General features: G+C 38.8%; 1 protein-coding gene across 1 annotated transcript; it reads left to right on the plus strand.

Moving 5' to 3' along the window:
* Positions 1-4,257: 4,257 nt before the first annotated feature.
* Positions 4,258-9,725, plus strand: LOC105446500. The gene is made up of 3 exons (XM_030995120.1): positions 4,258-6,317; positions 7,401-7,502; positions 8,479-9,725. Exons 1-3 carry the CDS (start codon positions 5,033-5,035, stop codon positions 8,661-8,663), a joined length of 1,572 nt encoding a protein of 523 aa, XP_030850980.1. The 5' UTR covers positions 4,258-5,032; the 3' UTR covers positions 8,664-9,725.
* The last annotated feature ends 480 nt before the right edge of the window (positions 9,726-10,205 follow it).

Here is a 10,205-nt window from a genome sequence, read left to right on the forward strand (position 1 = left end):
GTTCTCTCTCTCAGGAATGATACATCTCTGCTTGTATACTTTATCCAATATCAAAATTGGAGAAGAAATCAGGTACGACTATGGGATGCTGGATATGCCATGGCGACAGGTACCGGTATGTACCATTTCTTTCTAATTTGTATCTTATACTTAGACACATAGGCTATCCTTCATCTAATTCATCTTCATCTGTACGTAGCGACAGGTTTATACCATTAATTAGAATGGTCCTTATAATAATTGGGCAGTGTTATTATTAATGTCATGTTTAAGGATATTCCCTGAGTTGGACCACCTCTTAATGACATACATGTAGTAGATATGCCCAAGAAAACCTCATTTCCAAAATGTCAGTTATGCATTAGTGTGTGCATTACATTGCTCCATATCCTACAGCGTGTTTTCTCTCGGGTCCAAGAGAAACTCAAACATGGTGATGTTCTGTCGCTATAGAATTGTCAAAATTCTAATTGTCTATATAACTCTAAAAGTCTTGTTTTAGCTCATCCGGCCCAAAGGGCCCGATGAGCTTATGCCATGGCGTGGCGTCCGTCGTCCGTTCGTCCGTCCGTCTACAGTTTTCAAAATGCTTCTTCTTCGTTATTTTTCAACCGATTTTGATTCTGATTGTTTCATATGATAGGGCTAGGACGGGAATTTAAAAATTCGACACAGAATCGTCAAATTCATTATCTATGCTAATTTATGCAAATTGATTCGAAATCACAAAAAATGCTTCTTCTCCTTCATTTCTCGACCGATTTTGATTTGGTTTGCTTTATCTGGTAGAGCTAACTTTGGTACACTAAATTTCTACACAGAATTTTGAAATTGTTCTCCATTAATTAATTATGGTAATTTATGCAAATTTATTCCAAAAATAACAAAAATTGCTTCTCCCTCATTTCTTGACCGATTTTGATTTGGTTTGCCTTATTTGGTAGAGCTAAATTTGGAACACTAAAATTATACACAGAATTTTGAAATTGTTCTCCATTAATTAATTATGGTAATTTATGCAAATTTATTCCAAAAATAACAAAAATTGCTTCTCCTTCATATTTCGACCGATTTTGATTTGGTTTGCTTTATATCGTAGAGCTAACTTTGGTACACTAAACTTCTACACAGAATTTTGAAATTGTTCTCCATTAATATTTATGGTAATTTATGCAAATTTATTCCAAAAATAACAAAAATTGCTTCTTCTCCCTCATTTCTTGACCGATTTTGATTTGGTTTGCCAAATTTATTCCAAAAATAATTTAAAAATCACAAACCCTTCCAGGGCATCAAATTTTTATTTTTTGACCAGTTCAAAAGTGTACCACATAAAATTTATGATATTTGTTGTTGCGAGATGCGGATGAGCGCTACATCATTGACGTTCTGGTTATTGAATTTGCAACGTAATTAGCCAAAAATAATCTATAAACTTTTCACCTGACCCTCCCTGCAAGATATGTGATCAAAGCCCAAATGTCATGAAAAAGGGGAAAATGCGATGTACAATGTGAATTGTGAAACCTTTTTATAAAAACAAAATCTGTTGACACAAAAACCCTGATAGCACAAAGTAAATATCTGGCCGAACCATGTATTTTGTATGCAATTTTAAGTGGATAACACAAAATCCTTATAACACAAACAAAATATTGTGGTCCTACTGATTTTGTGTTAAAGAGGTTCCGCTCCGAGGTTCAGCTGTATCATGTTTACATGTCCTACCTTTGTATGATGCTGAATTATATTTCTTGGATTCTTGATATCTTGTAGTAATGCTTTATTATCCCCTCGCCGACAAAGTCGGAGGGGATATAGTAACGCTGCTGTCCGTCCGTCCTTCCTATAACAATTTTGGTTTCCAATCGATAACTTCAATCCTCTCTCTCTCACATGGTGCAACCGCAAGCCTACTGTATAACTTCAGTAATGTTTGACAGAATTTAATGAAATTTGATATCAAGGTACATGATATAAAATACAGGCTAAGTTCGATTTCGGCCAAGCAGATACTTCAAGTGCATTACAGATTTCAGAAGTAGGTGCACTTTATAATAGTGGTGGGCTATACAGGGGGTCAAAATCCTTAAGGTTTCTGCTCATTTAGAGGGCATATCATACCAAGCATTTCGACACCTTTCTTTAAAAAATCGGTTAAAAAATGAGAAGGTGCAAGCCAAAAACGACTTGCGAGGCCAAGGTGGGATAGGAGAGTACGTTAATTGACCCCGGGCTCAAGTAAATTCTATTTCTGCTCATTTTGATAATTTAAAAATCAATTTAAGATCTTTAGATGCCCTGTCTCATAGATTAGTGGTAAATAAAGGTACCTTGACAGTTAAAAATAAATGTCATGTTTTAGCTCGATTTTGTGTAAAAGAGATTCCACTGTACGACAAAAAATCAGTTTAAATATGTTAAAGGGGGGTGCCAACGTTCAAAGTGTGCAAAACATTATGCAAAGATCATGAAAGTACAATTTTTGGGGAAAGGAAAGAAGTCATAAGTTCCATATCTGACCTCAAATTTGACCAAAAGTGCTGCTCAATAGCTACGCAATTTATTGGTCAGAATTACCACAACTTGGTCAAAATTGTGGTCATTCTTACCTACCGTTAGTTTGTAGATTCTTCATCTTGATATTTTTATGTAAGTTTTTTTTTTTTTATTGTGACCAAAAGTGCCAAAATCTGCCTTTTGTCGCACTTTTTGGTTTAAAAAAAAATAAAACTTTTATTATCCCCTCGCCGACGAAGTCGGAGGGGATATAGTAACGCTGCCGTCCGTCCTTCCTTCCATGCGTGCGTCCGTCCGTGCGTGCGTCCGTTCGTAACAAATTTGGTTTCCGATCGATAACTTCAGTAATGTTTGACAAATTTTAATGGAATTTGATATGAAGGTACATGATATCAAAATACAGGCTAAGTTCGATTTCGGAGTATGTACCTAGGTCAAAGGTCATAGCTCATTAAATATGCAAATCTGGTTTCCATTCGATAACTTGAGTAATGTTTGACGAATTTTAATGAAATTTGATATGAAGGTTCATGGTATTAAAACAAAGTCTAAGTTCGATTTCGGAGTATGTAGGTCAAAGGTCATAGCTCATTAAATATGCAAATCTGGTTTCCATTCGATAACTTGAGTAATGTTTGACGGATTTTAATGAAATTTGATATGAAGGTACATGGTATCAAAATACATGTACAGCCTAATTTCGATTTCTGAGTATGTAGGTCAAAGGTGAAAGGTCATAGCTCATTAAATATGCAAAAACACCTACCGGTAATTATATATGTGAAAATCCTTGCCTAGAAATATAATAATATAGTCCAATGGAGGTAACTTGTTCTGACGTATATAGGCCATTTGTACCCTGCGAGGGATGCTACGCTTTGCGTTGACTTGTTTAAAAATGAATCTCATCTTACTACAGAATCAAAGTTTTATGTCTTTGATTGAGTTTGGAATTACACACCATGGATAGTGGCAATTGGCCATTGTAGTGGCATTCAAATTTAGCGATTTGTTAATATTACCAATTGATGTTCGAAAATGCATTTAAAAAAAATTGTGAATTGTCTTGCTCGCGAAATTGAAATGCATGCAAAACTTTTGCATATTATGGCTAATTCTTAATTTCTAAACTCATGAATTGTTTCCGTTTCCGATAATTTCAGGTGGGAGTTCTGGATGCTGCACCATCTGGCTCAAATGTTCACTGGACCGGTGATGACGACACTCCTGTCGCATCTGAACCATCTGGAGATGACAACACTCCTGTCGCATCTGAACCATCTGGAGATGACAACACTCCTGTCGCATCTGAACCATCTGGAGATGACGACACTCCTGTCGCATCTGAACCATCTGGAGATGACGACACTCCTGTCGCATCTGAACCATCTGGAGATGACAACACTCCTGTCGCATCTGAACCATCTGGAGATGACAACACTCCTGTCGCATCTGAACCATCTGGAGATGACGACACTCCTGTCGCATCTGAACCATCTGGAGATGACGACACTCCTGTCGCATCTGAACCATCTGGAGATGACGACACTCCTGTCGCATCTGAACCATCTGGAGATGACGACACTCCTGTCGCATCTGAACCATCTGGAGATGACGACACTCCTATCGCATCTGAACCATCTGGAGATGGCGACACTCCTGTCGCATCTGAACCATCTGGAGATGACGTCACTCCTGTCGCATCTGAACCATCTGGAGATGACAACACTCCTGTCGCATCTGAACCATCTGGAGATGACGACACTCCTGTCGCATCTGAACCATCTGGAGATGACGACACTCCTGTCGCATCTGAACCATCTGGAGATGATTCCGATAGTGATTATGAAGCCGAATCTGATCCAGAAGGTAGTAGCAGTGATGAGGCTGATTTCATTCCATTTCGGTTTGTACGTGGACGTCAAAGTAACTCTGTGGCAGTTTCTGTCAGTGATAATAAGGAGAGTGAAGCCATGCCTGTTGACCATTCAGTACCTAATACCTCACCTGCCCATGCCTCTGCAAGTGTTCAAAGTGCAAAAGTCTCAAGCTCCAGTTGCAGTATTAATGTGATGACCACTTCAAACAACAACTGTAGAAAGTGGGACAAACCTCAGTACTGTAAATTTTGTAGTCAACCACAAAAGAAACTGCCGAGGCATCTGCTTACACCACAACATGTCAACGAGACTGAGGTTCAGCAATGGATTGCAACTAAAGACATGAAAGAAAAGGCAAACTTGCTAGCTAAAATGAGAAATTACGGAAACTATCGTCACAATGTCAAAGTCCTTCAAGAAAATAAAGGTACCTTGATTGTTGCATACAGACCGAAATATGATGTGGATCCAGAAGAATATTTGCCATGTAGTCATTGTTATGCTTTCTATTCCAAGGATGATTTGTACAGGCATGTTCATAGATGTAAATTGCGACCAGATGTTGAGGATGAGGATGAGACCTGTGAACCACCCAAGAAGAAAAAAGAACCTTACATGTTCAAACTGGTAGAATGATGCTTCCAGGCCCATCAGGAGTAAGCCCAAAGGTGCACATGATATTATCAATGGGAGTCGATGATGATATATTGAGAGTTGTGAAATCAGATAGATTAATGCAGCAAGTAGCAGAGAGGCTGACATTGAAGCATGGGCATGACAAAGACCAGTATTCATATATACGGCAAAAATTGCGTGAACTTGCACGACTGGTTCGTGAGTACAGAAAATTGAATGATCACCCATCGGCTTCATTAGTAGATTTGATTTGTCCTACCAAATTTAATGAGGTCATAGCTGCAACTAGGAAGGCTGCAGGATTTAATGAGGATACACATTTGTACACAACACCTAGCCTGGCACTGAAAGTCGGATATACACTGGTGACGGCTGCCAAAGTCCTTATGGGAAATGCTCTGTTGCAAGCAGATGCTGGTTTGGAAAAGAAATGCAAACAGTTCATCAAATCATATACTCTCAAGTGGGAAGCAGAAGTAAGCACACATGCACTGCGTACATTAAAAGTAAACAAGAGAAATACATCAAGGCTGCTTCCTTTGACAACAGATGTTGTTGCACTGTCCAATTATGTGAGAAAAGAAACAAAAGAGGGAAAACAGAAGCTGAACAGCTGCAGTAGTGATGAGACCCTTGACAGATGGAAACAGTTGGCTGAGGTTACCCTGACCCAGGTGTGTGTTTTCAACAGGAAGCGTCCGGGAGAAGTTTCAAAGATGCCCCTCAGTGATTACAAGTGTATCACAAAAGGAGAAGGTGGAATATTTGGTGAAGGCCTAACCAAATGGGAAAAGGCGTTGTGCAATGTGGTATGGAGGGTGGAGATTAATGGGAAATGCAATAACACTGTACCCGTTTTGCTAACAGATGACATGAAAGGCAGCATTGACTTGTTGATGGAGAAAAGGTCACAAGTAGTCAATGATGGAAATCCCTACTTGTTTGCAAACCCCGATGGAAGAGGCCACTTGAGAGCAACTGATACAGTGCGAAATCATGCCCAAAAGTGTGGAGCAAAGTATCCAGATCAGCTTAGATTGACAAAACTCAGGAAGCACATTGCTATCAGCTCTCAGATCATGAATTTGAAGGATAATGAAGTGGACATTTTAGCCACCTTCATGGGCCATGACATAAGAACCCACAGAGCCTACTACCGCCTGCCAGATGCGTCACTGCAAGTAGCAAAGATTTCTAAAGTACTCTTCAGCATGGAGAAGGGAGACCTAAAGGCAATGGCAGGAAAGACGTTGGATGATGTTCGTGTAGATGCAGATGAAGGTATGACTATTTTTTATGTTTTGTGCTAGATAGAATGGCTGAGAATATGCCATACCATTTTCATTTCCTTCTACTTTTATCTGAAGTGATATCTGATTGGTTAGTGAGATCATAACGGTTTCTAGTTTGAGATTACATTAGGCCAGAAAACTTTTATGTTACATCTCAATCATTCATTTCACTCTCATACAACACAGTTTTTATATTGTATAATTTCCTTAGTTTTGTATGCTTGCTATATCCTTCAGTTTGTGAAGTTCCATGCTTTTGGTAAGCAAACTGGGATGTCTTCATTAGTACCTCCAGTTTTAATAAGAATTGATCCGAGATACAATATATGGGAAGCTGCCAACATTTCAAATACTTGAATATGTGATTTGATTTTTGTGTCGCCTTACTGAACGTTCATGGTGGCACATACTAATCCAAATTATCTATGTCCGTCTTTCCATTAACCGATTCGGTTAACGTTTTCGGTTAACCCTTCTAAAAATGCTCCGCAGGCTAAACGCTATGCTTGATTTACTCCAAAACTTGGTAGGATGATCCGCAGGTTAAACGCTATGCCCGATTTACTTCTAACTTGGTAGGGTGATAGAGTGAGGTGCCACAATATCATGTGTTGCTTTGAGCTGTATTATTTGCATATTCATGAATTTCAATTAGCTTATTTGCAATGCAATTTAGGTTAACCTTAAAAAAAATGCTCTGCAGGCTAAACGCTATACCTGATTCATTTGAAACCTGGTAGGGTGACAGACTGAGGTGCCAAGATGTTGTGTGATGCTTTTCATTGCATTATTTGCATAATCATGACATTTAATGAGCTAATTTGCATATTTTGATATATTTTGGATACTCATGTGTTTTAAAAAAATGATGACACTTGCAGAATTGTCTCTCTAAATACACTTTGTATTGAAGAGTAGTTGTGGTACCAGCTGTGCTGTTTACATGAAAAGCAAAACAGGGATGACTATCCACAGCTGTCTGCTATGAACTTACCCTTGCAAAGATTATAATGTACATGTATGTTATTTTTCACCTGCTCTTGTTAAATCTGTGTTTGTTTTTGTTTTTCAGAATGCAACATAGATCCAGATGTTGATGATGATCCTGACAACGAAGTGAACAGGCCCGATGATGCTGTTTTGATGGATGAGATGTCAGACAAAGAAAATGAAGGTGTGAATGAATTACTTTGTTATATCCTTTGTTAGGCCTCCGTTACGAAGTAGCCGGAGGCATTATGTTTTCGGGTTGTCCGTCCGTCCGTCCGTCCGTCCCGTTCTCGTGATCGCGTTATCTGAAGAACCGATTGATGGATTCCTGCCAAACTTTGGTCATGTATGTATCTTGCAGAGCCGATGGACTGATAAGATTTTGGGGTCACAAGGTCAAAGGTCAAAGGTCACAGGGCTCATTATGTATGAAAAACAGCTCGTGATCGCGTTATCTCAAGAACCGATTGATGGATTCCTGCCAAACTTAGGTCATGTATGTATCTTGCAGAGCCAATGAACTGAGTAGATTTATGGGTCATGAGGTCAAAGGTCAAATGTCATGGGCTCATTATGTATGCAAAAACAGCTTTATCATTAGAACTGACAGATGGATTACTATTTAATTCAGGACATCTTGCAGAGCCAATGAACTGAGTAGATTTTAGGGTCATGAGGTCAAAGATCAAAGGGTCATATATGTATATGAGAAATTGCTTGTAATCACGATATTCTGAGAACCTGTTAATGGATTACAATGAAATTCGAATTTGAAAAATTTCTTCTGTTTTGGTTTGTAAACTTGCTCTATGACGGAGGCATCATTTTCGAATGCGCGCAGTCGAAGTTCCATCTAGTTTATCCTTACTTTGATTATTCCAGATGCCCTCAACAGGTGATTATCCTTGTGTCACTATTTGAATTTTAGCATTCGCTTAGTTTGAATTCTGGCTAAATGGCACTCCTAATGCAGACAGCTTTAAATGAAGAACTAGCTAAAAGTAATGTAAATTGTAACTTTAAAAAAAAATCAAAATATAACCATTCCACTCTTCTCTCAGCTACCATCTTCTGCATTTGGTTAAGTTTTTTAAAATCTGTCATTGAACCTGAAACATTAATTGTGTTTCCCTACTTATTTGTCTAATTCACTATTAAAGGTATGAGCATGCCGCAGCAAAGCAGAAAGAAGAGTGACCAAGTTGCAAACAAGGAAAGTGACCGTGGTGCCAGCAGAAAGAAAAGGAGTATCAGACAATCTTGGACAGCTGAAGAAAAACAAGCAATACACAGACACTTTAAAGAAGAACTACGCTCACGCCAACTGCCCGGTAAAGAAAAATAATGAAGTACTGCAAGATGGATGCAGACCTGAAGGGTCGTACTAAAAGGTGGACAACAGTCAAAGATTTCATTAGAAACCAAATTAGAAAGACAAATCCACTGGATTTTTAGTGAATTTTCAACCTGTTATGAGTGAAATTAATCATGTTCATCACACTCCGCAATTTTGGATGAAATCTTTTCAGGTACTGACATGCGTAAAATGTGGTTGCTTCTTATTCATATAACCCACTTACTGGTTTCCTTGATGAAGGGCTGTGCTTTGGAAGAGGTGCACCTTTATATAGGTTAACAGTTAACTCCATGGCCAGGAAGCATACTGTGTGTAAAGCAGTGTATGGTTCTGCAAGTCAAATGGGAACTTAATAGGAAAAACTTAATTACCTGCCCAGTTGGTCAGGGCCAGGGAGTAGACTTGTGTCTAACAGTATGTATACTGTATAGAAGATTGTAAGGCAAATGGGAACTTTTGTGCTAAAGTTGTTTGATAAGCCCCAGTTTGCCAGGTTAACGTTTTGCAGTTTAAATGATGACTTACAGGTCAATTTTATCAGCTCCCATATCACCAGATGGTCAACGTCAGTGAGCATCACATGTGTAACAATGTGCATAAAGGTTTACAGGTCAAACTCCAACTTTGCTCACTTCCCCTAGATTAGGTTCATGGTTGATAGGACTCGTGATAGGACTAGATGTATAATGTTTTCCATATCAACTGGGAATTAAGAGCCAACTGTGATCAGGTCCTCAGTTGGCTTAGACCATGACAAGGAAGCATCCACATGTGTACACTATGTAAAATAAAGTTTGCAGGTCAAATAGGGACTTTAGGCCAACTTTGCTTGGCTCCCCAGTTAAATAGGCCAGTATGTAATGTTTTGCAATCAACTAGTGACTTATGGGCAATTTTGATCAGGTCCTCAGTTGGCTTGGGTCCGATTACCAGGAAGCATCCGCATGTGTACATTGTGTGAAAGTTAAGTTTGTAGGTCAAATGGGCACTTTTGGTCAACTTTACTTGGCTCACCAGTTGATCAGGGCCATGATGACTCGTCAAAGGACCGCTATGTATAATGTTTGGATTTAAGAGCCAACTGTGATGATCGAGGTCCTCAGTTGGCTAGTTCCAGCTGATGAGGAAGCATCCACATTGTGTAAACTAAAGTTTGCACGTCAAATGGGGACTTATGGCTAACTTGACTCGTCAAAGGCCCGCTACTTGCAAAATTTAGATTTTTAAGTACATTGCAGATCAAATGGGACATAGCTACCACCTTTGATCCTCAATTAGTCAAGGCCAGGTGAAGTCCCATGAAATTGAAAATTGTGTAAAAAGTAACATGTCTAATTTTGATTTATGAGACAACTTGGTTAGCAGTTGGGTTTTGACTGTTGGTCAATTACCATGGACCTTTGGCCTTTATTAGACTTATAAATATCTCACCACTCTTGTCCAATTTCATCTAAGTTTGGACCCTTTTTTTCAAAAAAATCATCAAAAAGTAGACCATTTTGCCCCTTTTGTGAAATTTAATCAGGTCCT

The sequence above is a fragment of the Strongylocentrotus purpuratus genome, unplaced genomic scaffold, assembly GCF_000002235.5.
Source record: "Strongylocentrotus purpuratus isolate Spur 01 unplaced genomic scaffold, Spur_5.0 spur5_scaffold_21, whole genome shotgun sequence".
NCBI classification, from domain to species: Eukaryota; Metazoa; Echinodermata; class Echinoidea; order Camarodonta; family Strongylocentrotidae; genus Strongylocentrotus; species Strongylocentrotus purpuratus.